The following is a 27,813-nucleotide window of genomic DNA, read 5'->3' as shown; positions in this document are numbered from 1 at the left end:
AGGTTTTCTTTTAGCACTTGACTCTGCAGTGTTTTGTCTTGATTCACTAGTTGGACTCTTTTTTTTCCCTCCACATTTTTGTACACTGGTCCAAATCCAACTCTTATCCCTCACCTGAGTTTGAGCTGTTTGCGACACGGCACAGTGTTCCTCATGCAGGTCCCACTGAGCGGGTCCACGTCCTCCACGATGACAAACGGGGCCTCCTCCAGAGTCACGATGGACAGGTGGTCCTCGTGCTCCTCGTCCGTCGAGTACAGCTCAAAGCGCGGCCACACATGGTATCTCATCGTCAGAGAGCCTCTCTCCCACTTGCCAACCTGCATGAGCGAGTGGGAGGAGGGCTGAGTGATACAAAGGCTACGGTAACAGGTGCTTCAAGTGGCAGGGAGACACTGACAGAGGATGACAAGTGACACATACATCGCAAGAGGAAGGAAAATACAAACCAGGGGAAAAAAAGAGAAGGCAGAAGACAGATTAGAGGAAACGAGGAGAGAGGAAAAAAGAGCTTCTATTCACCCTGTCCCATTGTCGATCCTTGTCCAGAAGGATGATGACAAGTTTGGGGAACATCTGGTGACCCTCTTCACTAAACGAAAGGTTTCGGCCTTCAAATGTCACATTCATGAGGTACCTGAGAACGAGAGGGTGAGCTTCAATTAAAAACATAAAGATCACACTGAAGGATTCAGAGTTTCTTTTTTCTTACCTACACCTATGGATTACAAAACTGAACATGTTTCAACAACCCCAAGATTGTGAAGAGTTTTATACTTTTGTAACTAGTCACTAGACACAGAGGCTCAAAGATGAACTGAACGTGAACACGACATCGACATATTAAGATCCTATGAAAAATAAAACATACTGAAAATAACTGTATTTTATTGTGAGCGAACTACGTGTTTCGCCCGTAGCTTCCTCAGGTTCACCCAGCATGCGATGTTCGCTCACAATAAAATACTGTTAACTTATTTTCAGTATGCCACAGAGTTTTGTTTTATCCTTCATGGTATGTTCCTGCATCCTTGCGTATCTGAGAATGTATAGGCTGCACGCGGTACCCTGTTATTATCATCCACATTATTATGGTTATGTGTTTGCAAACGGCTTCTCATTTAAACATGCAGCGGACACACTATGCATTTCATTAAAGCCATATTTCGAGGTTTCCAACAGATTGAAATCCCAGATTCTCTCTTCTTTCAGCTTCTTAGCTCTCCTCCAACTCCTGAGGGAGATATCAGGCTCTTAATGCTTCGAAATGCTCCACTATGTTAACCAGCTAGCTGCTAACTCTGTCTGTCATCTGTTTTTTTTTTTCTGTGCACATAGTGTTCAGTGCAGCAGCTTTTTTTTTTTTTTGCTGCTGTAAATAAGGCCCATAAAAGCAGTGATCTCACCAAGACAGTCAAGTTGGGAAATCAAAGAACTGAACAGCAGAAAGGCATCGAAGCTCTCCGTCGAGCTGCAGATTGCAGTGATAACTCTCTCTGCTTTATCATGGTAACACTTTGCACATAAAACACTGACAGCACAGCTTTATAGTAATGATATAATATAAGAGGCTGATGAGTTTTTCTTCAGAGGTCATACAGATTTAATAGTCCCCGTTTAAAACTGAGGGTGAAGAGAAAGCGTCGCCATGAACTCAAAGACGCCAATCAAGAAATATTCTAAAACGTCTTGAACATGAAATATTGAGCCAAAATATTTCAATCACAAAGCATAACCGACTGCTGTTTGTAATGACTCAGCGCTGTCAGATATTCATTTTAAATAGTCGGCAGTGAAATATTAATACGGTTTGAAATGTGTCAGCGCAAGGTTCATAAAAGAATAACTTGGGATTTTTAAATATCTGACACTCGTGGGTTTTACACACATTCCCTTCATGAACTTGCTTTATCATTAGCATTCATTGATTGTGTTTTTGTTCGGCCTTTAGAGTCTGATTGTGCAGCTCTGAAGTGACCTGCAGGAGGAACTCAGACTAAAATAGACTCTTCTCTGTTATCCTGTCTGTGAAATCCCTTGAATTTAAATGTTTAAAATGTAAATATTGTTTTTTCATTAGCTGCTTTCTCTGCTTTGTTCTTGCAGTCTGATTAAAACTTTTCACTGCACTTCATTTTTTAAATTGTTTTTATTGTTTTTTGTGCCTTCACTACTTTTATGACTAATATCATAAACAGTGGATAGAGTGTTGTTGTTTTCATTTCTTTTTTATACACAACCTACTGCATAATGAGTGAACACAGTAGTAAATGAGCCTGTGCCCAGTGAGCCTTGTTTTTGCACTAAGACTGAAGAACGTTGTTGAAATTTTCCGATACTTTTTGATGCCACATGTTTGAAAACAGAATTATATCAATGATTTTACTTAATTAAAGTATCCAAAAGTACCCAAGCTTTACAAAAATTTCTGATCTTCAGTGATAGTGAAGCTAAAAGCTGCAAAAGCAAAAGAGAGTGGAGACTGGCTAAGTGTTTGTCTGCATCTTTTTGGTGATTAAAAATAAAAAATGACTCAATATTTGGTGCTTAGGACTTATACTCCAAATAGACGTTGGTATTATTTGATGTTTGCTAGCGTTGTATCACAGTAAAAAAAAAAAATCTTGTTTCCTGTATCCTAGTGACTGTTTCACTCTGCCTCAAGTAGCGCAAAGTGAGTGATGTGTTTTCCGTTTAATTGAGCAGGTTAAAGATACTGAAGATATAGTCTCTGAGCGCATGTTCTCCGCTGTTTTGTCTGACTCAGACTGAACGTGCTGCAGTGCAGCGCGTGTACAGACACACACACACCCGCTAAATGAGCAGTGTGTGTTACGTGTTCAAAGTTCATACGAGAAAAACACAGAAAAAAGATTACAGAAAAGATTTCTGAGCATTTACAGCAAACCTGTTACCTCAGAAAGATTTCTATTATGTTACTGAAGTGATGCAGCTTTTTACATGAGTCAGTTTTTTAAAACACTCTTTTGATAAAACGGTATGGTCATGTTTATCAAACTGCTCGTAATATTATTAATGGAATATTAACAATGAGTATGAAGTGAAGAGAAGTTAGGATGTGACACATTTTAAGGATTCATGGAGATGCATTTTGATTTGTAGTGCTAATAAAATGTTCAGTTTGAGTCATAGCTCACTGAGGAAGAGAAAAGTACATCATAAATACAGTATATACTTTTTTTTTCCTGATCCAAAAAACAATCCAATCTGTGACCAAAATGTGTGATCAGATCTGAACCGTGAGATTTGTGATGCGTTGCACCACTAATGAAGAGGCTGCGAGGATAGAAGAAAGAGTGGAAGAGAGCAAAAAGAAACCGAGGAGTGACGGCTGGAAGAGAGAGTGTGTTAACCTCCTGTGAGGAAACACATCAGCATATATGTGTCAACAAGTGTAGAGCAGCGGCAGATTAACTGGAATCATCTCTCATTTCTCTCCGCCACCTCCTTCCCTCGCTCTTCCCTGTCCTGAACTGTGGGCTGCCATCACCATGGAGACGCTCAGCCTCTGAAACAATCCACCAGAGAAATAAATATCTCGTCTGAATGCAAGGAGTTAGGGGCCGTGCGCGTGTGTGTGTGCGTGTGTGTGTTTGTGCGGGCCTTCCAAAGAAGGTGGCGTTCACATTTTACACACCATCGTCTCCAAACAAGCCACACGTGTGAAAAAGGACAATAAGTCTATTCACAAGTGAATAAAAAACAGCAGACAACAGATGAGCAACGGGCATGATATTTACCCAAGATTTTATCGCAAGTACCTCCTACTGGAACATTCAGTACTTGTATCTGTAATGTCTTTAACTATATTTATATCCCACCTCACACACACACACACACACACACACACACACACACACACACGCACACGCACACGCACACACACACACACACACACACACACACACACACACAGAGGCTACATGCTTCGAGTAAGTCAATAATATGACTCAAGCCTCCGTGAAATGCCTATTGCTGCATTCGGGCTGGCTAGAAGTGCTATAATTCCTGTGCAACATGGGATTAGCTTCCTGAACATAATCTCATTTTGAATAGAGAGCCCAAAGATCGAGGCGGCGTGGGTGGAGGCTCGGGAGGTCCAACTTGTTGCCGCCCTGACGCCCCAGCAAACCCTTGTGACCAGGAGCAGCCTGTGTGTGAATGTGAGTGACGTGTGTACATTCACACACTTTTTTTTAATGTTATAAAACAAAACATAGGGACGCAGGGCGGCTCTCAACACTAGTGTAATGTCACGTAATGTGTTGCCATGGCTCCCACAACTACAGCAATTTTTCATGCAATCAGCTGCGTTGCCATGGGAACAGTAATCTCACCCAAGAGAGCTTGGTTAAAAGCGAGAGAGAGAGAGAGAGAGAGCTAAAGCAGTATTTTTTTTCTGTCTAAACCTGAGTGTTTAGCCACTTTCCCCTCATGCTGTCAGATCAATGTCTCCATTTCACCTCCGAGCGGCTCGTCCAATCACACATCAATACGACTCATCCGCCCGTGCATTAACCTGCACCTTTACAAAGAGCGTTCCATGCTGTGAGTTTACAGCTCTGTTTATCATTCTGTATGCCTGTTTCTGTGGAAGTAGCTTTTATGTGCCGTTTGATCCCCCTCATGTCAGAATCCCCCTCTGACTCCGCTGAGAGAAGAAGAAAAAAATTATATAAAAAAATAAAACTACTGGGATGAGCTACTAACCGAACCTCATGTGGCTTCATCGCAGCCATATGCAGCGCTTGTGTGCGCCTTGCTCACCAACTGTTCCCCGACTAATCACTGGCTGTGAGGGGAATTTTTTTTTTTAGTTACAGAGACACTGAATCATCAATGGCATGGACACAATCCCTCTTTTTTTCAACCTAAATCTCTTCAAACGTATTCCAGAACCAAGTGATATGACTTTCTTTTATCTCCGAGTGAAGCTGAACAGGGTCACAAATTCTCTGTCACTGCAATGCAGGGATGCTAAAATATATATCCCTGCTGTGAGAGAAAGAGTCTGTCGTGCACGCACACACACAAGCACACACACATGTACATACTGTATCAGGTTTGGGTAGATGAGTCATAATCTGGGATGAGCGCAGAAGACCTGCCTCTGAAGAGTTACCCATTTCTGATGAAATGTGTACTACACATTACAAGAGCTGTAGGAAGGAAGCAGAGGCTGTGTGAGGAGACTGAGCGATATGTGCGGCTATAGAAGATGGTAAACAAGGTGAGGTTGAGTACATGTGGTGCAAGAGCTGTGCCTGTCAGGGTGCACTCCAGAACAAATTAGACAGGGCAGCAATGCTTTTCACTTCAAGCTGCAAAGCAAAGCAGCACGTTTACATGCAAATGAGAATGTGCAGCATTAAAGTTCATACAGTTCAGATAAAGCCAAACACCACCAGGCAAAACTTTCTGTACATTTCTCAAGTTAAGTCCATGGTGGCATGTTCCCACATTGAGTAAATATCAATCAATCAATTTATTTGTATAGCTCCAATTCATAACAAATATTATCTCTAGACACTTTACAAAAGAGCAGGTTAAATAACTTACTCAAAAGTAAGAGTGGAAGGAAAAAACTTCCTTAAAGAGGCAGAAACCTCGAGCAGAAGCAGACTCATGATGAACAGCAATCTGCTGAAACTGAGCTGGGAAAAAAAATGGGATGGAGGGGAGATGCAGGAAGAAGGATAAGGACAACCAGAGCAACTAGCAAGGGTTTGCCCAGAGCTGAAGCCATGGGGATAATTAATAGTGAAATATTAGACTTAAGAAAAAAGCCCTATGGAAAAGAAAACATCATAAAAAGGTTTAATAGCCACAATCATTTCAGCTTACAGCAGTTATTAGACAATTAACTTCAACTGTTCATTTAAAGACAGAAGAGGAAAATACAAACACAAACCATAAAACCACAGCTACTGAACAAGAGTTTGGAAAATGACCTGATTTGAATAACTATTGTCATGTCTTTGTAAAGGACACTGCTGTGTACAACTTTAAGTCTATATGTCCTGTTACAAAGAGTGCCTTTTATCTTAACATCACATTGTTTGTATTTTCTATGGTGGGCTGAAAAACTGTCCTGCTGCCTGAGGATTCAAGGCATCCGAAAAATGAAGTTAAAATATGTGTTTTAATCTTTGTTTTTTTATAATTTGAGTTTTTGTTTTATAATAATGTTTGTACTAGGGCCCGACCGATATGCGGTTTTTGGGTCTAATACTGACATTAGATGGAGAAAATAATCCGATTCCGATATATTTGGCGATATCTTTCTTAGATCCATCTTCAATCTGTAGAGATACATAAATATAGATATCGGCTGGTATTATCTGCTGGCCAATTAATCAGTCTTCCTCTAGTTTGTACTTCTATATTTTGACCAAATGAAATGATATTTATATATATATGAAAGAAACTTAGACTACTTGGGACTGATTATTAAAGCTCATGTTTGTGAAGATCTAGTTGTCATAATGTGGGAGTAAAATCAAACTGAAATGAAGTTCCTTGGAAGTGAGCCTCAAAAAGACAAATATGCAGAATTTGCACAAGACGCCCCGTTGGAAATGATGAACTGGTAACAGGTCTTGCTTAGTAATTCTATGATCAGGGGGAATTTTGGCATCGTTTGCAAATTTCACATTTTTAGATTAAGTTTGATAAGAATCAGATTTTCTGCCAGTAAGACCACTGCCAATTCTAAGGGTCCAGAAGTGGCAACAAACAAAATTGTCAATGCACGATGAATATTGAGTTAAGTATTTCACTTTAATTTCTAAAGAAATTGGAAGGACAAAAATGTCAAACAACATCTAACATTTCTGTTAATTTACGGACTCATTAATTGGTGGTGGCGCTACCGCTCTGACAGCGTAGATTCACATAGACACAGTGTGATGTGGACTACACATAAGAAAAGATGTAACACTCTGAATCTCTTTGAGCTTTCGTCTTTAATAAGAGAGTCCACAGGAGCTTCATGTGATCTGAGCCCACCAGGAACCCTGTGGAGCAGGAGACATCAGACAGCTACCTGTGGAGACTGCAGAGAGGGAGCAGTGTATCAGAGGGAGACTCTGTCATTTAAAATGTGAACGGGAGCTTAAAAAGTGAGGACGCTGACCTTCCATCGTCTGCAAACCTCAAACATGATGTGCACTTTACTCTAACACTCGTCGGTAATCTCAGAACTCATTTAGGTTTCTGTTTAACACGACTAATAAGAAAATGAGAAGGATGTGTCCTTTACGTCACTAAACTGTCAATGCAAAAATATTTCTATAAAGACGCCTTCATGGTCAAAAAGCTTTTCAGACATTTCTTTCATGATCACATTTCTATTTGTGGCTATTTGAAAAGGCATACTTCAACATAAGACGAAAACTCAGACAAGTATGTTTCTCCTGACTGACCACAGCTGATGGACGATTACTGTCGACTGAATTGGACTCACTATCATCTTATCCATTGTCTTATAACAACATGTGAGACTTCTCACTGAGGCGACAAAGACGGGCTGTACAGAGCTGTTAGAAACAAACTGGGACCCAAAGGTCTTGGACATTTGCAGAACTGCACACAAAAAGTATGTTTAATCTAGAAATGCAAAAAGTTGTGTGTCTGGCAGTCCATCTAACTATTTCTTTTTGAGAAATTAAATCATTTTAAGGCCCACTTCCCACTCTGCTGGATCACTTGACCAGAGTCTTCCACCGTCTGAAGCTATCTGGCTCCTTGCACGAGGAGCTGAAAAAGGTTGTTTGATACCGTTCGCAATAGGCTCCTCTCCCCAATGTCTGCTTGTGGACAAAGTCCAACAATTAGTCAGGCGGTGACATTCATAGATTCTCAGGGAACAGCTTTGGTATTTACTTGGTTTGATACTTTCTCAAATCCAGTTCACTTTTGCTGTTTTTTCCAGTGTTGCCAAAACCCTTTTCTAAATCAGTAACATTATGCTCCATCAAGATTTTAAGATGAAGATTTTACTTTTATTGATCCCCGCAAGGGGAAATTTCAGTTTTTACACTCTCTAAGTCATGAACACACACATAGGCTGAACTATACACACATGCAGAAACAGGATCCTATGGACATGCACTAATGGAGAGAAGCCAGAGTGACGGAGTGGCCCACAGCAGGCGCTCATGAGCTGGTGGTGGGGAGGGGGTTTGGTGCCTTGCTCAAGGGCACCTCGGCAGTGCTCAGGAGGTGATCTGACACCTCTCCAGCTACCAGACCAACTTTGATTTCTGCCCAACTACTTCTCTTGTTTCCTTTAAAAGAAGAATGTGCAACTTTTTCATCCAGTAGATGTCGTCCTTGAGCACAAGCATGAAACCAAAACAATCTGCAGTTTGGCGATACCTCATCTATTCTGATGCCTCCGCTCTCCTCCAGCGACACACCTCCAACTCCACTCACGTTTGCAAGAAGGAGTTTAGTGAAAGCGGCGGGCTACAATTGCCTGTGGACTGCATTGTTGTGTTAGCATGCTAATGTTAGCAGACTTCTGTTAGCTTACATTGCATACAAATGTAAAGGGAATGGAGCAAAATGAATGTTCAGGCAACAAACTGTCTTTCTGAATGATAACCAAGTTTATCATTTTGTTTATTTTTTTTAATGAGATCGAGTCGTAGATGGAATTTGGACTTCTTCTCTGGTGGAGTCAGACTTGTAGTACGGTAATTTAGCGGCTATTTAAGATTGAGTCTCAGTTTTTATTCATTGTGCTCTGAATTGCTCCGTCACCTTTGATGATTTAGAATGGATCAAAACTTTGAATCGTCTCACTGAATAAACTCTCTGACAGATCTCCTTTCTAAGAGAAATCTAGGCTTTGACAAGGAGCAATTAAAGTGAAGAGCGGCAAAATGGCAAAGCTCAAGTATTCAACTGACATAATTCCAGTGGCTTGTTGAGGCTTTGTCGCTGACATGCACAGAGAGAGAGTCATCAGTTAAAAGTAGAAAATGAGAAGTCGTATTCCTGAAGCACTTGTTGCAGATATGTGATCTTTTTTTAGTTTGGCTTATATTTTGAATGATTGTACTGTCTTCAGCTGAGAATACCTTACTTGCTGATTGATTTCAACCCTGCTTTTATTTTTAAATAAAGAGGGACCTTCTGGTCGATGGAAGGTTACGACGTTAACTTAACCATAGAAAAAGGAACTGGTTACGGATGAAAAACAGCTCAAAGGAACAGTAACAAAGTGAAATGTGTGATGTCATCAGGGGGATATTACTCGAGCTGTTCAGAAATGTTTAAAGTGAAGTAAGACGTTCAAAGAAGCAGCTGTGTCGCTCTTTTCCGTCACTGTGACTACAGGGAGACACGGAGGAGGCTTGACTACAGTATCAAGTATGGATATTTTCATTATATTAAAAGTAAATATGCTTTTGTAATTTTTAGTTTGCTGAAGGGGTTGCAATATTTCATTTTCATTAAGTTGCATTGTTAAAAATGACTGCAGCGTTCAGTCGTCCGTACATGTTTGTATCCAGTTAAGTTGGATTAGACTGAAATACCAACAGTTCAGTTTGTGAGCTGCATGCAGCCGTGTACAGGGTTTTACTTTATCACAGTGTTGGTCAGTCTGTGGGCTCGACTCCCGTTGTGTAGAAACAAAACGACTGAAGTGAGATGAACAGACTGAGAATGCTTTCTTATTTGACAAACAGTTCTTGATAAAGTTAAAGTTTGTGGACATAATATGCTGTTTAAAAAGTGAAATGGCTATATTTGTGTAGGAATTCAGCATATCGTAAAATGTTTAAAATCACAATAATATCATTTTGTGTGGCCTCTGGTGATTCCCACCCCTAATCCACAGTGCGCCCAAAGGGACAACATAGCATGCCAGTTAATGAAAATCAATCAATCAATTTTTATTTGTACAGCGTCAACTCAAAACAAGTGTTATCTCGAGACACTTTACAAAAAGCAGGTAAAAGACCTTACTTATTGCTATAATACAAAGACCCGGCCTATCCATCATGAGCACTTCAGCATCTGGAAAGATCCAGTCTACTGACACCATCCAAAAACCTGTAAAATATGGTAATTTGATATATATATATGAGGACTGAACCTTTTTTCATACATATATATATATAATAGGGATCAACAGTTTGTTAGTGAGGAAGAAAACACTCTCTGACAGGCGGTGGAGCAGAGCCATGACTTGTTAAACATCTGAGTTTCATTTGAGTGCTTTTCAGGGAGGTCGGCTCATTGTCAAAGCATCACAGAGCAAAAAGGAAATGGAAGAGAGCCGTGAAAAGGAATAATTCAGATGCAAAAAGCGAGGCATCGACAAGGCCCAGAACTGACCCTGGAGTAAAAGAGGTTTACAACAAAAAAAAAAACTAAAGTGAGTGACACGGCATGCAGCGGAAACAGATGTGTGAATTTCTGACCCACTTCCATTTCAAAAAGCGCCGCATGAAAAGAGACAGTCATTTGTACTCTAGATGCCCAGAAGCACAATGAAATGCCTCGCTTGCCTTCTAATAAACAGAGCCGGGATTTATTAGACAGACACTTGTATTGTGCCCATTAAGGAATGCAATAATACTGCTCTTCTGCTGGGAGAAAAACGACTTTAAAAAGGTGAAATCGGATGAGAGCAACACGCTCGCCCTGCTCGCATGAGAGGGTCAAACGGCCTGAAGAGAAGAAGCTTTCCTCCTGGAGGCCCACAGACATAAAGAGAAAAGTCACTACACGATAGTAAACGGCTGTTACATCATGTCTAGCTGTGCAGATTTTTATATCAGCAGAGGGACTTCAGGGGGAATTTGAATGCAGGCATACATTCACACCAACACTTATTAAAGAAAATCCTTCTTTCCTGCAATGTCCAACCACACACAAATACACACAAATAAGCCCCTTAGCGCCTCATCCAAAACCACTTGCAGCACATTTTGTCATTACCCCAGTATTCCTGTCCTCACTGTCTGGCAGGAAACAGCGGACCTGGCCTCTGGAGCTCTGCCGTGTGTGGATGTTTGCTTATTTGTGTTAGAGCGTGCGAGTGCTTGCGGTGTGAGGAAGTATTTATGTATACATTTTTATGGGTATGTGTGTTTGTGTGTGTGTGTGCTAAAGAAGGTCAAGCAGCCCCTAAACAAATTTGAGAGCGTGACTCACAGGGGCCTCCCATCCCCGTCCATCAGCGCTGACAGGAAGGCATGCTCATTCTGCATGCATTCAGCCCACTGGGGCCCTGAAGCTATACAGGACCATGCAGAGACGTATGGCCTTATTATTGCTTCTGTCTCATGGGGTGTAAGGATGGAATAGGTGGAATCATGTGTGTCAATGTGTGTGTGTGTGTGTGTGTGTGTGTGTGTGTGTGTGTGTGTGTATGTGTGTGTGTATGTGTGAGCCTATTTCAATCCTCTCGGGGTCACCACAAAAATCCAACAATCCCAAAAACTCAGTCAAATGGAGAGAAATTGAATGACTGCTGGTATAAAATACTCCACCTCTCTCTCTCTCTCTCTCTCTCTCTCTCTCTCACACACACACACACACACACACACACACACACACACACACACACAGCAGAGCAGCATCCCAGGTGAGTGCCTGAAGGATGATTGAGAGCTGACCCTGTGTCACATAGTGGCCCTTGGGGACCGAAATATTCATGGCCGTGTTGTTATTGTTATCTGAGTCCTTTTGGTGTCATCCTGGATGGCACGCACAAACGCCCCTGATATCAAAAACACACAAACATGGCGTACAATCCAAGACCAACATTTAAAGTAATACATCAACCTCAACCTGGAGAGGGATGCAGCGGAGGCAGGGGAGGTTGCATAAAGTTTCCATATTTCTTTGCATTCCTTAAATCAAACTGAAGGTAAAAGTATAAACAAAAACAGAGAAAAACGGTTAAATACATACTTGTGGGAAAAGAGATGAGAGGATGGCAGGCGCATAGTTTTTAAAAGGCTGCAATACATTTCATGAAGAATGACACCAGTAATTTGAAGCTTTCATTAGATTAAGCCCTAAAGAGCAGTTAAATGTCATGCTTTGACAGCACACGTGTGTATGTGTGTGTGTGTGTTTCTGATTGCACTCTTGTTCTTTGCCTCCTGTTTTCATTAATCCTCTTGTCCCCGAGCGCTCAATTAGCTGAGGAATCTCTGATCAATTTGAACAGTAAAAGCATGCCCTATGAAGTTAAATGGGGATTAATTATTGAATAGGAATACGCCAGCTTGTTCTGTAATTTGCCCCCCTAAAAAAAGCAAAGCAAGCCGGGTCAGAGGCAAAGTAAAGGAAGACTGTTTTCATTTAATGATGGCTGTGGGTTAAGCTAAAGATAAGACGCTGTGTTGTAGGAGTCTGAGTTCAGCTTGTGTTTTATGTTTTTATTTAATAATTGAACAAACTCTAGTTCTCCTGAGGGAAAAGTCTGCCTGACTGCTGATTTGTGTACTCCGTGTAGTAATGCATGTCTTTTGGAGCACATTTATTAGATTTATTGAAGTATTTTCATCTGTGCTCTTAGAAACTAAAAACAGAACATTTGTTTGTTTTTTTCTGTTATTTTACAAGCTATTGTTTGTCAATGTGACTCATATAATAAAAACAAAATGTAATCTGCTCATGTTCAGACCCATGTTTTTGCACTGTGTATGATACCAGGCTGATTTTCTGTATAAAAACAAATGTAAACCCTATAAAACTATGTGAACATGGTTCATTGCTTTTTTTTATCTGACATACTTTTGTTAAAGAAATGTCATAGTAGTCCAACTCAAAGCAATATTTTATCAACACAGATTGTTTTTATAAATAATAAATGGACTTGTAAAACGCTTTGTTAGTCTTTGCTAGACTCCTCAAAGCACTTTTACACCGCGGGTGACCCCTACTCATTACCCCCCCTTCACACACTGATGGCAGACGTTGATATGTAAGTAACCATCAGAAGTAACTAATCCCATTCACACACATTCATACTCGTACACATTCAGCAACTTGGGGTTAAGTGTCTCGCCCAAGGACACATCGGACATGTAGCTGCAGGAGCTGGGGATCAAACCCTCGACCTTCCGTTTAGAGGACAACAGACTCTACCAGCTGAGCCACACCCCCTTTATTTTGAAGGGTAATCAGTGGCCCAATCCAAAGTCTTTAACCCTCACTTAACTGACCCCTGAGGCCCCCGATCACATACAGAAGATACTGTTGCTACATTATCAAGCTTTTCATTCTGCCGGTGCACATACACTGATAACAAAGCAGTAAGAAGTGATTTCTAACACAATGTGTCCTTGATTTCACCCTGTAGTTCACAAACATGGGTCTGGTTAACATTCATTTTGGGTCTGCTGAACTGACCGCTGAGTCAATATTAGCTGTAGCCATCTCATGTAAGATAAACTCGTAAAGCGGTGGGATACGGGATTTCTTTTTTTTACCAGAATCCCACTGTGACATCGCAAGGAGAGTAAATTTGAAACTGAGCATTTTTCTCTGTGTTGTAAGACTTATGCAGACTACAAACAAAGGACTGGATTGGTTTATTTCACATTTTGTGGGTCAGTAGAGACTCAGGCTACCCAAATATATGTTCAAAATCACTGTACAAGTGGATTCTTTCCCTTTAAAATTCTGACACTATGACGTAATTAATCTAAGACTTTGTACGACACGTAGCCTAACTTTTAAATTTAGCGAGTTGACCCGATTGCCTTTGGAAATTACGTTAAGTTCAACTTTAGCAAGTTAGCTATTCTGACTGGCAAGAAAGACACTTTTTAAGCTCCTGTGAGGAGATTTTAGCTGGTTATGGAGCAGACTGAATTGAGTACTGATGCCTGAATATGACCTACAAAAACAAACAAGATGATTGACAAGATAGATTTTTTTATATACTGTCATTTTAAATAACTGAAACCTCTGCTGCAGGGAAGTGTTAGAGGAAGTTATTTATGCGCACTGCAGAAGCCGCCTATTTTCAAAACTTTTTCTGCAGCAGAGATTCAGAGTGAAAGTGACATGTTTGATCCCAGGATGAAACACAGAGCCTTAGCATTGATTCACATGAACACCCATCCGCCCAGCATTGACTCACTTCAGGATTTCTTTGGAGTGGCCGGTGTTGGAGCCCTTTTTGTCGGGTGTCCCGAGGCAGCTTGACTTCTGCAGGGTGTGTGGCCCCCGGTCCAGCATCATGGTGGAGGTCGCCGTGGCTATGACAGCCACTGCATCACGTACCCTGGCCTCGATGTTGTAGTCCCATTCGTCATATGACACAGAGATGAGTCCTATGAGAGAGAGAGAGAGATGGAGTGAGGTGAGAAGTAGGGATCTATTTCCATGATTGGGAAGGAAGACGTTCAAGAAATACGCAGCAAGGTGAAAAAGGAAGGAGATATAGACAGAAAATGTGAGGAGAGGAACGACCAAAATAGACATGCAGAGGCAGAGTGCAATGAAAAATATCCAACGGGTGGAAAGATACACAGAAATGAAAGCAATTTAGTAGAAGCTGGAAAGTGGTTTTACACAGAATGTGCAATCACTCCTACAATCTTTAAGTTTGCTCAAGAGGGGAGGTATTTACTCTGCTATTCACAAAACAAACTATTATTAAGGCTCAAAACATTCGACATGAGGGACTGCTTGATGTAAGATATCAGCGTGCATTTCTTACACCAATAAACAACAGTGATTTCAGGTCATTTTCAAAGCCTTGTTTGAATGATATTTTCACTTGTGCAAACTGCAGCAGGTTTTTTTCTTTAAAGGGTGAATCTACACTTTTTCCAGCTGTTGATGCCATTCAAATTTTTAATTGTGGTAATCATTTCCTGCATACACAAGAGTGAAACTATAGAAGTGAATTCTTCAAATAAACTGCTTCAAACACGCTTAGAGATCAACTGCAAAATGACAACGTGCTCTCTCTTCTCCCTGACCCGATTCCCTGGAGAGATATAGATAGATCCACAGGATCAAGAGGAAGAATCCCAGACAACTGTTCGGCCTGAAATGCAGAATACATAGCTGAAGCTTTGCGGTCTACTTTTCTATCTTATCTATGCCGGTTATTAAAAAATAAGTTGAAATAAGATGATCATTTTTGACAAAATTATCTCCACAACAACAGACAAACTCCCGAGGTTAGCATGAATCAGTAGGCATACAGCACTGACTGGCACAATGTACTGCAAACACACACCAGGAGAACATTTGCATATGCAAACATGCCCATCTGTCACTTGTGCCCACATTTCAAGTTTTGATGAAACCTTTGCATAATTTGAAACACAGAGTTCTGTCATACAGAGTTCAGTGTTTTTCTTACAGACATTGAACCAGTGTGTTCTGAATGCATGCGTTTGGTGCATCTGCTTTAACACGTGGCCTCTATATGGAAAAGAGACATGGTCAGTAAATCACAGCAAGCAAAAAATGGAGAAAAGATCTGAAATAGTGTTGAATCAATGGTATTATACACTGCTATATTGACTGATTATTTAATCAATGGTACTGTATTCTAAAGTGTTCACAGTTATCTTGTGATTTATGAGATTAGACTTCACATTTTTACTTGGATGAATACTTAAACTACGGAACCTATCGATGCTGAGTACCAATTAGATTTCCGCCCTTTCTTTTCCCGTGATCAGAATCTGTGAATGTCACTGCATGAACCTTATTGGAATAACTCATCTTGAGGGGAACCCAAGGTAGTGGATTACTATGGCTCTAAAATATAAGTAGCAAGCCTGCAGACACTGAGGGCCTGATTTACTAAGATCCCATGTAAAAACATTTTGAACGTTTGGTTGGTGTACGCTTTGCGATTGATCAATTACGAAAAATTGCAAGATTTTGGAGGTGGTAGAATTTAAATGAGGATTTTGGGTGTTTTACTGGTTCATGCCATGGAGAGACGCTCTGGGAGAGAGACGCACAACCTGTGAAAGAGGGAATCCCCAGTTTCAAATGTAATGTTGGCAAAAAGAGGGAAATAGGCCATCATAAAGTCAATGTTATTTCTTCTTTAGGCTATGGATTCTATGAACATCTAGTTTTTTTGGCTACAAATAGGCCCCATATAATGTAATTTTAATCATGGTGCTTTTCTTCGTTAAAGATTATTGAATGGCCTTAAAAAAATAATTGCATGTCATTCATTTTTTTTGTCATTCCAAACATGTTTACGTTCTTTGCGCCTTCTTTCATTGTGCTTTTGTCTCCTCGCCACAATAACAGCAGCCATTCGTAACACTTGGTACCTGGATTAGCATCTTCCTTTCAAAGAAAAAAAAAAAACAGACACCGTCACATTCCCCGCATTTATTTCCAGGCTTGGTATTTCACATGCGTGTACTAAATTAACTTATTTGCATTTTCTCCTCCCAGTGTGTAGCACACCAGGGCAGAAACGCTACATATGACATATCCATTAAGGCGAACGTACTAAATGGACAATGTCTGTTGTCGTTCACATTTCAAATAGCCAATCCTTAGTGCACGCTGTGAGTAGATCAGCCACTTATCAAGCTTATAAAATAAGATAATCCTTTATTGATCCCCAGTGGGGAAATTCAAGCTTTATAGACGTTTTTACACATACAAACCTTTAGTGAATCAGGTCCTAAGTGTGTGTTCCACACAGTAGAAACTCTGAGATTATGAGTACTTCACTTAAGGGAAATGACAGTAAAGTAGGGTAGAGAGGTGGAATCAAATACAAAAAGGGTCCTCGGCTAGCCGGAGGGGCTCAAACCTCCATAAACTATTGAGATATAATTCTGAGTGAAAAGAACAACTACTGTGAAGAAATCAGGGCATCTTTGGCATCAGCCACTTAACCACCAACATTTTTTAAATATTTCATGTGCCCTGGGTTGGATGTTCAAGACAGAATATTTAGATATCTTTACAGTTTAAAAAAAAAAAAAAAAAGCAAGATTACATAAAACAGTAGGACGGCCACAGTATTATAATTCATTAAACTGGAGAAAGTATAATTTAATTTATGATAAAAAGCCTGATAATAAATTTGACAATGGTGACCTCACATTTCAAATTTGGCAAGTAGCTCTCGATGAGCTTTTTCTGAACCATGTTCTTTATCTCTGGTTTAATATTGTGAGCATAGAACATCTGGACTTATACCCCGCTGCTCTGAGGCCAGTTTCAAAAGGGTATTTTAGACCAGTCTTTATTGTGCAGCCTTAAATTTGCTATTTTGTCAGCATGACTTAAGGTTGATAGTTTCTCAGAAATAAAGACTAACTAAATGTTATCCATCCTTCCCCCCAGGTGTACTGTGGACCTACTGCAGTCTTTCCATTAAAACACTCGGGACACGTGCTGACCTGCTGCCCTGATTCAAGAATCCACATTTGTGGTTTACCAATCTCTGATCCCATTAGCTATCGGTCTGATGATGAAATAACCTCCGAGAGCAAAAACTGAGTGAATATTTAGATGAGGTTTCCGATTATTCAGAGAAAGGAATAGTGATTTCCTCACGAGGCTTTTTTTCCCACATGTTTATCAATGTTTACAGCACGACTGGGAAATTGAGACACAAAGCTGAGTTAAGGTCCAAAGACTACAGATAGAAATGGATTGTAAAATGCACCAAAATACAAATGGCTGTTAACAAAGATGTGCATAGTTAAAAGGTAAAAAGAAAAACCACAGTCAACGTGTGTGTATATTAAACTGGACCCTGGTGATTGTGTGTACCTGGAGGGAAGACATCGGGAACATTGTCTGCGTCTCCCGCCACCAGTGAGGGAACGATCCAGGTGAAGCCGTAACCCGTGAGGCCCACAGAATGGGCCACCTCAAAGATAATGCTGGCCTCCTCCTTTGTGCAATAGAGCAGAATAACCGGGCTCTGTAGTTTCTTCAGCTGATTCTGGATCTTGGAGTCTCCATCATCCACTGACATGTCCAATAGGAGGACTTCTTGTAGCTCCCAGCCCACAAAGCTGTTATCGATGGTGCTGCGGACCTACATAGGAAAGGACAGAGGGATGTGATTTTAAAAAAAAAGTGTAGGCTGCACACATACAGGGGAGTTTTTTAAGGAGAGAAATACTGAAAGAAAACTGACTGAGATGTCTCTCCTCCAGCTCCCAGATAGCAAAACTGTTCTTTCTGAACACATCCTCTGGGAGAAGGATGCAGTGGTCCATTTTTTTTCAGATGCAAAAGAGCAAGATTAGGTAATCTCTTTTCCCAAATCTCCCGGCTATATCTGCAAACACGCACGGAGGAAACTCGCAGGAAAACTGTGTCTATGTTAATGTGTTATCGGTACAACTGTATTCTGTAAATGGATTAGAAATGGGTTTTTTTTTTGGGGGGGGGGGGGGGGATTAAGGCAACCTTTTGAAAAAAAATGCCATTTAGATGAAATAGTGTTATTGTTATTTTTAGGGGCTCAAGGTAATGGTCCCTTGATGGAATAAATGCAACAAGCTGTAACAGATTTTTATGGGTTTTATATCCCATAAAAACAATCATTTGCTTCTGTATTGAAATAGGAAAATGAAACCTTAAATCCTTTAAACTAAGTGCTCCTAACTGCCTTCAGATATATGGTAAATGGACTTGAGCTTATATTGTGCTTTTCTAGTCTTTTGACTACTCAAAGCACTTTTACACCGCATGTCACCCGTACACATTCACACCACTTCACATGCTGTTGGCAGTAGTTGCTATGTAGTGAGACCATCAGTCTTAACTAATTCCATTCACACGCCGCCGATGAAGCAGCGGGAGCAATGGGGGTTAAGTGTCTTTCCCAAGGACACATCGGACATGTAGCTGCAGGAGCTTGTGATCGAGACGACGACTGAGCCTCCCCAATATACTGTATACCAGTACCAGAATATGATACCAGTGGAAAGTGGCTGCACAAATATAGACTACATGATGCTTTTCTCACTGATAAGTTTATTGGGGTTTTGAGTTTGTTATCAACATATTTTCATTTTATATTTGCAGATAAACAGTACAGCAGGGACAGGTGATAATAAACTAGATGCTGTACAATAAACACAAAGCACATCTGACCACTCTGATAAGTTCACTAAATATCCTCATCCATAACATCCATTTAGATTATTAATGTTGTTGTTTTTTAGTCTTAACCAGTTTGATATTTTAACTTTATTCTAAAGTAAAAGACACCACCATCTCTGCAATAATATTAAGAAGCATAATTAACTGACTTTCAAACATGTTTTATTCTTTTCAGATGTGTGTGTGTGTGAAGTTCAAAGTCACTCAGGATCTCATACCATCCCCTTTAAAGAGTCTGTTCTCAGCCCTGGAGATAAGGAGGCGGATGAAGACTCACTGAGGGGCTGCATTCAAAGAGACATGTTCGGCCAATCTGCTTTTCCATTAAAGCAATCAGAAAAGGGAACTCTCTACCCACTTATATCAGAGCGTGCCAGACCTCGTCATTTTCCTTTTTCAAAAGATAGAAATGATGGCTTGAAACTAGACACACAATCATGTCCCCAGAAATAGCTGCTGCTGTAAGGATAATTCCATCCATTGTAAACCCACCTGAGTAAAGATGAAATAAATAGTATAATAATAAGACATACATTGTATCCAAGTCCTACAAAACAATGTGAATGGTACTCGGTCTGACCTTCTACAATGGCTCCCCAAAGGACAAAAGTAATAATATATAATGTGCCGGGGTCCCAGAGAGTAAGTCTTCTGCTATTAGCTTAATAAGTTATAATAAGTATCCTGCTGCTACTGGAGTCAAAAGAAGACATTCATCTTTACAGAAAATATTCCTTGCATGTATAAAGGCAGGGAAATTGTCTTGGTAGTGATAAACACACACATACATACTGCTATATGTCCAAAGATAAACTGCTTCACATCTTTATTGAAGTGTCTGAGTGTTTATTTACCTTGTTGACAAAGTCTTGGTAGCCCGGGTAATACGAGGTGACAATGGAGAAGATGTACCAGTCATACTCCTCCATGATGTTCAACATGACGGAGGCCTGCTGCTCGATGGACGGGCCAAACTGGAAAAACATGGAGTGGTCGTCCTGGAAACCAGAGACATGGAGCCAATCAGCAAACAAGGTCATGAGTCATACAGCATGAGAGAGAACTGGAAGGTAGGCCAGAGATGATTATGGAGCGTGTCCAGCAACTGCAAGCCTCAGGAGCAAATATAGTCCTGTTTATAGACTTCAAGTGTGCCTTCTCTGTTTATGCTCTACTAAATCAAAACAAGATGGCATAAGTTTCCATCTTTCTACCTTATTTCATATGTTGCTTTTATGTCTTAATTCTTTTGAAATATCACAAAAATAACTGAGTCATTCGTTCATTAATGATCTGTAAGCACATTTAATATGCTGCCCAGAGAATAACAGGTGAGATGGCCACCTGGTAGAATTATATTTAATACAGGGGACCATATGTGAAGACAGACATGGCTTTCAAAATATATTTCCTCCAAGGAGAGAGGAAGAAGAGACTAAGTAAAAAGAAGTCTTGCAGCTACAGAAGCCTGATGTCTGGTGCTGTGGATTGGTGAAGGTCAGTCAACCATGTTAAAGTGCCAAGTAACTCAACGGGACATGGAAGTCAAGACGGATTATTCAGGACTGTTAGTGACCGGAGGTGACGTGACAGAGAGGCTGTAATGAGAACAGCATCGTGTCAGGGGCTCCCTGTGTGTACAGAGTGAAGTGTACACTAGAAAGGTGGCTGAGATGACCGGAGGTGTTGGGTCACGCTGATTCACTGGAAGCTGTTTAACTGTTTCATAGCCAACAGAGCCAAAGAAATAAGGTGGAGGTTAAGATACATTTCAGGACGACATCTGTGTATATAATAAAGCTGGAGGATACAGATAGCCTAACTTAGAGAATGAAACTTGGCAAGCAGCTAGCTTAGCTATGTCCAAAGTGAGGAGGCTCAAATCAGTGACTCTTTAGATAGGCACAGAAGTTCTGTGAGCTAAATGCTACCATGAGTATGCTGAGGCAATGACAATGCTAATATGTTTTGCAGGTTGTTAGAGACAGTACTCGACCTAAATCTCCAATGAAGGGTTTTCAGCTGGTTAAGAAATACACTAACATTTAATATGGATGCCTCTTTATGAGCTATAAAAACAAACAAGACCATTAACATTAAAAAATGACTTATAGTACAACGCAGTCGAAACAGTCTTAATCTACATCTTCCACAACAAAGATTCGATTGAGTGCTACATTTTACTGTTTTTTTTTTAAGAAAGCAGGATGACATCTTTCTAAATAACACAACTTGCACAGGCACAGGACAAGATCAGCAAAGAAGCAGATGTTTCTCACAGAAGCAAATTAGTATGCTAACATTTCCTAGGTAACACTAAGCACAACATTTGTGATTGAAAAATGAAGGAGTTATTTAAATGTTAAGCCTCATAGTGCTATTGGAGGAAAAGTCAGGGGCAATCTGAAGTCACCAAGGTTTAACTTCTGGGTGTAATGAACATCTGTACACAAGTAAAACAGCAATCCATCAAGCAGTTGTGAATGCACTAAACCCAGAAACACTACTGTGAACCTGACTGAGGAGCTAGCTAAAGAATGAAGAGAACACTAACATGTTATTAGGATCCATCTTCTGAGATATGACAGATCAGATCAAAGTGCTTGTGGACTAAAAATATATTTGCACTCTTTTTAAGTGCATCAAATTTGCTGTACTTATTTTTCAGCGAATGCAAAGCTTTTTGAAAAATCAAGGTGGACTAAATGACTTTCTGCATGTGAAAGTTGGATAAGCAAGTAGTAGTCTTATATCAATTTATTAGTCATTCACTTCACTTGTCTTAACCTTTGAACACAAATTAAAAGGTCAAGTCAGACATTCTATCTTCAGAGCGTGTCTACATGTGAATTTTCGCTTGCATGCACTGTCAGCTCTGTAAACGCATGTTCCGCAATTACATGCTCATGCGTATTTAGACCCATACGTAAGCTATGTGGAACCATCCACGTGAGCGATCAGTCATATGTGTTAGTCATGCAGGAAGCTGGGCGATCCAGGAGTGAGGTGGGCTACCTCCGCTCTACATCAAAGCAAAACTCCCCCCTTCCTCGAGGGACAGGAATGATCCGTTACCTACTTTTCACTGTAATGAGGTAATAACAGTGCAGTGTCAAGTGACTGTGGAGGGATTGACAGCGGTGGAAACAAAGGGGGGGGTGGGGGGAGGGAAGGAAGTGTGTGTGTGTGTACAGGCTGAAACCTGATGTTTTACCTTTACAGACAGTGAACAGACTCTGCTCTACGGAGATGTAATGAAGGTTCACTCACGCATAAAGACAGCTAATGCATCTTTCCTCTCTAAACTGACATCTATCGTTGTTGAGCATTTCAGCTTCACATTGTGAGATTAAAAAAAAACTCTGGTTGTCGACAAATCATATCAAACGCTACAGTGACTGCGGCCTGGACAGTCCCATGTCCTTCACTGGGGTCAGGTCACCAATGGGCTTACTCACAAAACAGTTCTGTTTTGAGCAACACAAAATATATTGATATAAATGTATATGTACGGACAACTGAAAATATGTGCAGTATTGCGTGAGAGAAATCAGAGATGAAAATCAAAACATCCATGTGTTATCTATACCGCTTATCCTGTTTGGGGTCGTGGGGGAGCTGAAGCCGATCCCAGCTGTCATTAGGTGAGAGGCGAGGTACAGTCTGGACTGGTTGCCAGTCAATCACAGGGCTGACATACAAAAACAGACAAGCAGCCACACTTACATTCACACCTACAGGCTATTTAGAGTCACCAATTAACCTAATGAGGCCTTTGGCCCGTGAAAGGACTCCAGAGTACCCGGAGGGAACCAACTAAGAATCCACGCAGGAAGCTGGGCGATCCAGGAGTGAGGTGGGCTACCTTATCCTAAGAATACACTTATTTTGTAGCATTACTTATTTATAGCATTTATTTATATTTATAGCATCCCATTAATCCAGCCATCCAGATATACCTAATAATTCACTTTTTTTAGTCTACATCTGTAAATTTTGTAATTACTGTACATAGCACAGACTCTTGCACTTTCTGCTTATTTGCACTTCTGGTGAGATGCCAAACCTCATTTCGTTACTCTATACTTGTATATGTGTAATGACAATAAAGTTGAATCTCATCTCATCTCATCTCATACATAAGGAGAACATGCAAACTTCACACAGAAAGGGGGGATTCCAACTACTGTAGGTATGTTCTTGCTGGTGAGAGCGCTAACCGCTGCAAAAACAATTAAATCAATCCAGTATTATTATCTGCAAATATTTTTGTTGTTAAATTCTATGACACAACCTTTGACCTAAATTTGTGTTTTGTCCAAATGTTGGCATGTCACACATCAGTCAGGGAATGATCAAAGAGGAGATCCAATGAAATCTTCTATTATCCACACCTACTAGTAATGTAAATAATGCATTATTTAAATGTAATATAACAACTGTAATTCAATCCACCGTGATATTAAAGGACAACAGAAACCTCAAAGATAAATCAGGGAAACCTGGACATGATACACTTGCGGCCAAATTCCAACAGATGAATGTTCGGTCCATCTCCGCCCCGTTATGCCAGCTGAGCTGATAGGTTTTCAATTTATTCAATGCGTGCGCTTCCACTGGCGTCTCAGATACGCAAGGCTTCTATTTTTTTTTCTAATTTATCACAGAAAATAACAAGCAGGACGAGAAGTCAGACACCGATACAGCATTAAAACATCCGGTTTATTTTCTGAATAAAACACTCCGTTTCAACTGTTCAGCACAATAAGATAAGATAAGATAAGATATACTTTATTCATCCCAGCAGGGAAATGTAGGTGTTCCAGCAGCCAGCATACATACAAACACTCAACACAACACATATATACATACATATCCCACCCACACAAAAAAACATGAGCCCACAATACAGTTTGATATATGATATATGCAACTCAGGCTAAAGTTTAAAAGTTTAAAAGTCTTCTGTCCTTACTTAAAGGGGAGTCGTTATAAAGTGCAATTGCAGTAGGTAAAAAAGTATTTTTAAATCTGTCCTTTTTGCAGTTTAGCTGCCGTAGCCTCCCACTAAAAACACTCTTTTGTTCACAAGAGATTGTGTAAGGGATGCATGTTATTGTCCATAATGTTCAACAGTTTCTGTATCATCCTTCTCCCCATCACCACCTCCAGGGGCTCCACAGCACAGAGCCAGCCCTCCTAATCAGCTTGTTAAGCTTTTTAGAGTCACAAGCCCTGATGCTGCTGCCCCAACAGACGGCTGCAAAGAAAATGGCACTTGCCACAATAGTCTGATAAAACTACTACTTTGCTACACACATTCAAAGACCTAAGCTTCCTCAAGAAGTAGAGTCTGCTCTGACCCTTCTTGTAGACGGCCTCTGTGTGCTGCTTCCAGTCCAGTTTATTGTTCATGTGCACCCCCAAGTATTTATAGCACTCCACCACCTGCACCTCATCCCCAAGGATAGAGATGGTGCTTAGCTCAGGCCTGTCCCTCCTAAAGTGCACCACCATTTCCTTGGTCTTTGTTACATTTAACACCAGGTGGTATATGTGTTTGTTTACGTGTTTATAAGTTTTTTAATAGTTTTATACCACATACATCATATTATCTTGCAGTGTCGCGAGTTAATCCGTAATATTACCGCGGGAATTCCTTTATCTCGCACTCCAGCTGTCCGGGGAGCGCAGCCTGTCGGTGTTGACGGACGAGGGAGCACCGAGCCATACGGACCAGAGCAGACACGCAATGCCCACGTTTCTGGTGGAAGTTCTGGGTTAAACTATCTGCATGATTAGGTGCCACAAGAGATACTTGAAAAAAACACCTCTTTTTTTTTTTTTTTTTTTGGGTGAGCTGTATTAAATATGTCAAGCTACATTCTGGTGCAGCTCCCTTCAGCATCACTGAGTTACTCTGCTGTTCTGGATCCTGCTTTTTTCCCGTCTCACTTACTTACTCACTCGCTCAGTAGCCATTTCTCTTTAAACCCCTAAACTCCGTCTTCATCTCGTTATCGCTCTCCTGACTCTTTCTTTCTCAAAGTGGCCTCAGAGAGGTTTAATCACTTGTGAGACCAAAACCTGCCATTCAGACTGTTCGTGAGGTTACCACTTACTTCATTCTCTCCTTCTTAGATTACAGCTAATCATCGTCTCATTCTACTTTCTCTTTCAGATTCCAAATCAGCGCTATTTAATTTATGTCCTTTATTCACGTGGCATTAGTGTTAATTTTGTTCTCTCCCACTACCACCGTTTCTTTTTCCCTCTTTGTTCTCTTCTCTTTTTTTTTTTTACATTATGTCCTGCAGCTCCATTAGTTCATATCACAGAGGTGTGAAGTGTCCTGCAGGCCGCGGTCTGTGTGTGTCATTATTACGTGAGCCGGCCGCGCTCGTGTCTGCTTGCTTCCCTGCCTGTCGTCTCTCATCATGCACTGCTTAAGCATGAGCCCAGGAAAGAGGTTTGTCACATCATTTTCAGGCTTTGCTTTTCCATAGGCTGCATGATGCTATCTTTGAGGTGTGTTACAGTTTGTTATTTGTGATGTCAGACATGGTTAGACAGTGTGAAAAATGACTGCAGGGACACTGGCCGAGGCTTGTTGTGGTCTGTTGTTTGTTATTTGTGTGGAACTTTAAGCTGCTGTCTTGGCCAGGACTCTCCTGTTAAATATTTTGAATCTGGAAATGTTAAAATTAAAATTAAATAATAATTTAAAAAAAGCTAAATTATCTCCTAAAATAACCAGTTAACCAGTTTTCCTTTCCCATACTGAATGTGATACAAACACCAGATCGCCTCAGAAACTAGAAGGGTTAAAAAATAAGAAAACAAATGATTAAGAAGAAGTCATGATAATGTATGTATGCTACCAATCTTGTTTGGCCATGAGTATTGCTTGCATGTGGCCTAGCTCAGTCAACTGAATCTTTCGCTGAAATACACACCAAGAACCTCGCAACAAGGTGAAATAACCAAGGCAGCAACTAACAAAACAAACCGCTGACATCCTGTGTCCTCTGAAGAGCAACACTGGATTTCCCCCCCCGCTGTCACATGTCGAAGCGTCCTTCCTTGGGCAAGACACTGTACTCAAAATTGCTCCACCTAGTTGGAAACACTTTACTGTTTGCTGCTTACATACATACTTTGTCTTCAACAAGATATATCCAATGTCACAACAGAAAAAACCAGTAAGGTGAGAACTTTTTATGTTTGGGGGGAAAAAAACAACACTATCTGAGATAACAGTGGATTGGTTTGATGGAGTGGGTTTTCTCCAAAAGCAATAAAAAACAATAAATATCACAAGTGACTGGAAATGACAAAAGCTGAAACTTTTTGACCTTGAGTTTCAGAAGTGGTCATGTTTACTATCTGTCAAACAGCTTCTCTAATAAAACATGTAGGCCAGTATGTTCTGCAGCGTTGGGAGAAAAACATGTTGGTACTCAGAGTCCCTTGATTCCTCCTTTTTTGCTTATGCACTGGATTAATATTAAGTATTTAAATAAATAAACAAATATGTTAATTCAGGATGAAGGTTTAAGGAGTTTCATATTCAACAGAGTACTTTAAGATTCCTTTTGCTTTCTGTGGGAGGTCATAACCAGTTCGTGAATTACAGTCGCATCTTTCTTTGTGTTTCCATGTCACCAATCACACTTCCCCTCTTGCATCTTCCCACTGTTTTATTTCCCATTCCTGAGTCACATCAAATGCTGCTTTGGTGGTTTTCAGCCTCAGCACAGGAATCTTAAAATAGTCTAGGTGTAGTGGCAGAGAATCTGCAACAGCTCGCTGTGTGAATTAGCCTCCCAAAAAAGACCTGTTTAAGAAGTGAATCACTTTGGGAGGCTATATTCAACCTTTGTGCAGATATGGCACCAGCGAGCCGGCTTAGTAACACAAACCTCTGTGTCTGACTCCTGCTCCCTCAGGTACTGTAGTGCTGCCTTACATGAGTATAACCTCCATTTGAGACCATGACTCTACACTCTCCGTGAACTCACTGAAAGCCTGGAAGATGGAAACACACATAATGTCTATGCACACACTGGTCTTTGTAAATAAAAGTTTTCCGGATTGATCTTCACGATGCTGGCGCCCCTCCCTCACGGTGTCATATTGAAATGAAACATGTCTGGCAGTGAAGCATCGGGGGCTGTTTGCATGATTTAAACCCATTAAGACAGTGAGCATTAGCTGGTTTGATTTAGCTCAGATTGTTAAGGACGATTCTGTGGATCCCAAGCCATAGAAGAGCCTGTTTCTGCGGCTGCTGCATCAGTGTGCAGTGCTGTAGGAGAGCTGAAGGGAGCGAGCCTCGAGCAGGAGGGCTGAAAGGATTTGGCAACTCATCTCCATGTCATGCCAATGAAAGCCTGTCTCCAATTAGATTTGCAGAGGAAGAGCGACATATCAGCCCACTGCTCAACAAGCCCTGGTGGGAGAGGATTGGAGGGGAGAGAGAAAGAGTCGGAGCGAGAGAGGAGGACAAAGAAGAAAGAGAGACAGAGCGAGGACGGGAGGGTGGGGGTCTCTTAAGGCTGAGAGAGATACAGAGAGTCTCGCTTGAGAAAACATTCAAACCCTCAGAACTCAAGACAGGAGTTAACAGACACACACACAATAACACACGCAGAAGTGGCAGTATACACATCGTTCCCTCAGACGCTC

General features: G+C 40.8%; 1 protein-coding gene across 7 annotated transcripts in view; it reads right to left on the bottom strand.

Annotated features, from left to right (window-relative positions):
* The window catches only part of grin2bb (glutamate receptor, ionotropic, N-methyl D-aspartate 2B, genome duplicate b), a 103,373-nt gene that overhangs the window by 28,041 nt on the left and 47,519 nt on the right, over positions 1–27,813 (bottom strand). For all 7 annotated transcript variants that reach the window (XM_020647652.3, XM_065958617.1, XM_065958618.1 and 4 more), the window contains exons 4-8: positions 19,980–20,123; positions 17,779–18,049; positions 14,141–14,333; positions 523–637; positions 115–320 (exon numbers count right to left, since the gene is read on the bottom strand). In XM_020647652.3, coding sequence (XP_020503308.1) covers positions 115–320; positions 523–637; positions 14,141–14,333; positions 17,779–18,049; positions 19,980–20,123 — 929 coding nt within the window. The remainder of the gene's footprint in view (positions 1–114; positions 321–522; positions 638–14,140; positions 14,334–17,778; positions 18,050–19,979; positions 20,124–27,813) is intronic.

Source organism: Labrus bergylta, chromosome 1 (assembly GCF_963930695.1).
Source record: "Labrus bergylta chromosome 1, fLabBer1.1, whole genome shotgun sequence".
Lineage (NCBI taxonomy): Eukaryota > Metazoa > Chordata > Actinopteri > Labriformes > Labridae > Labrus > Labrus bergylta.
This window is presented reverse-complemented; position numbering and strand designations above follow the sequence as displayed.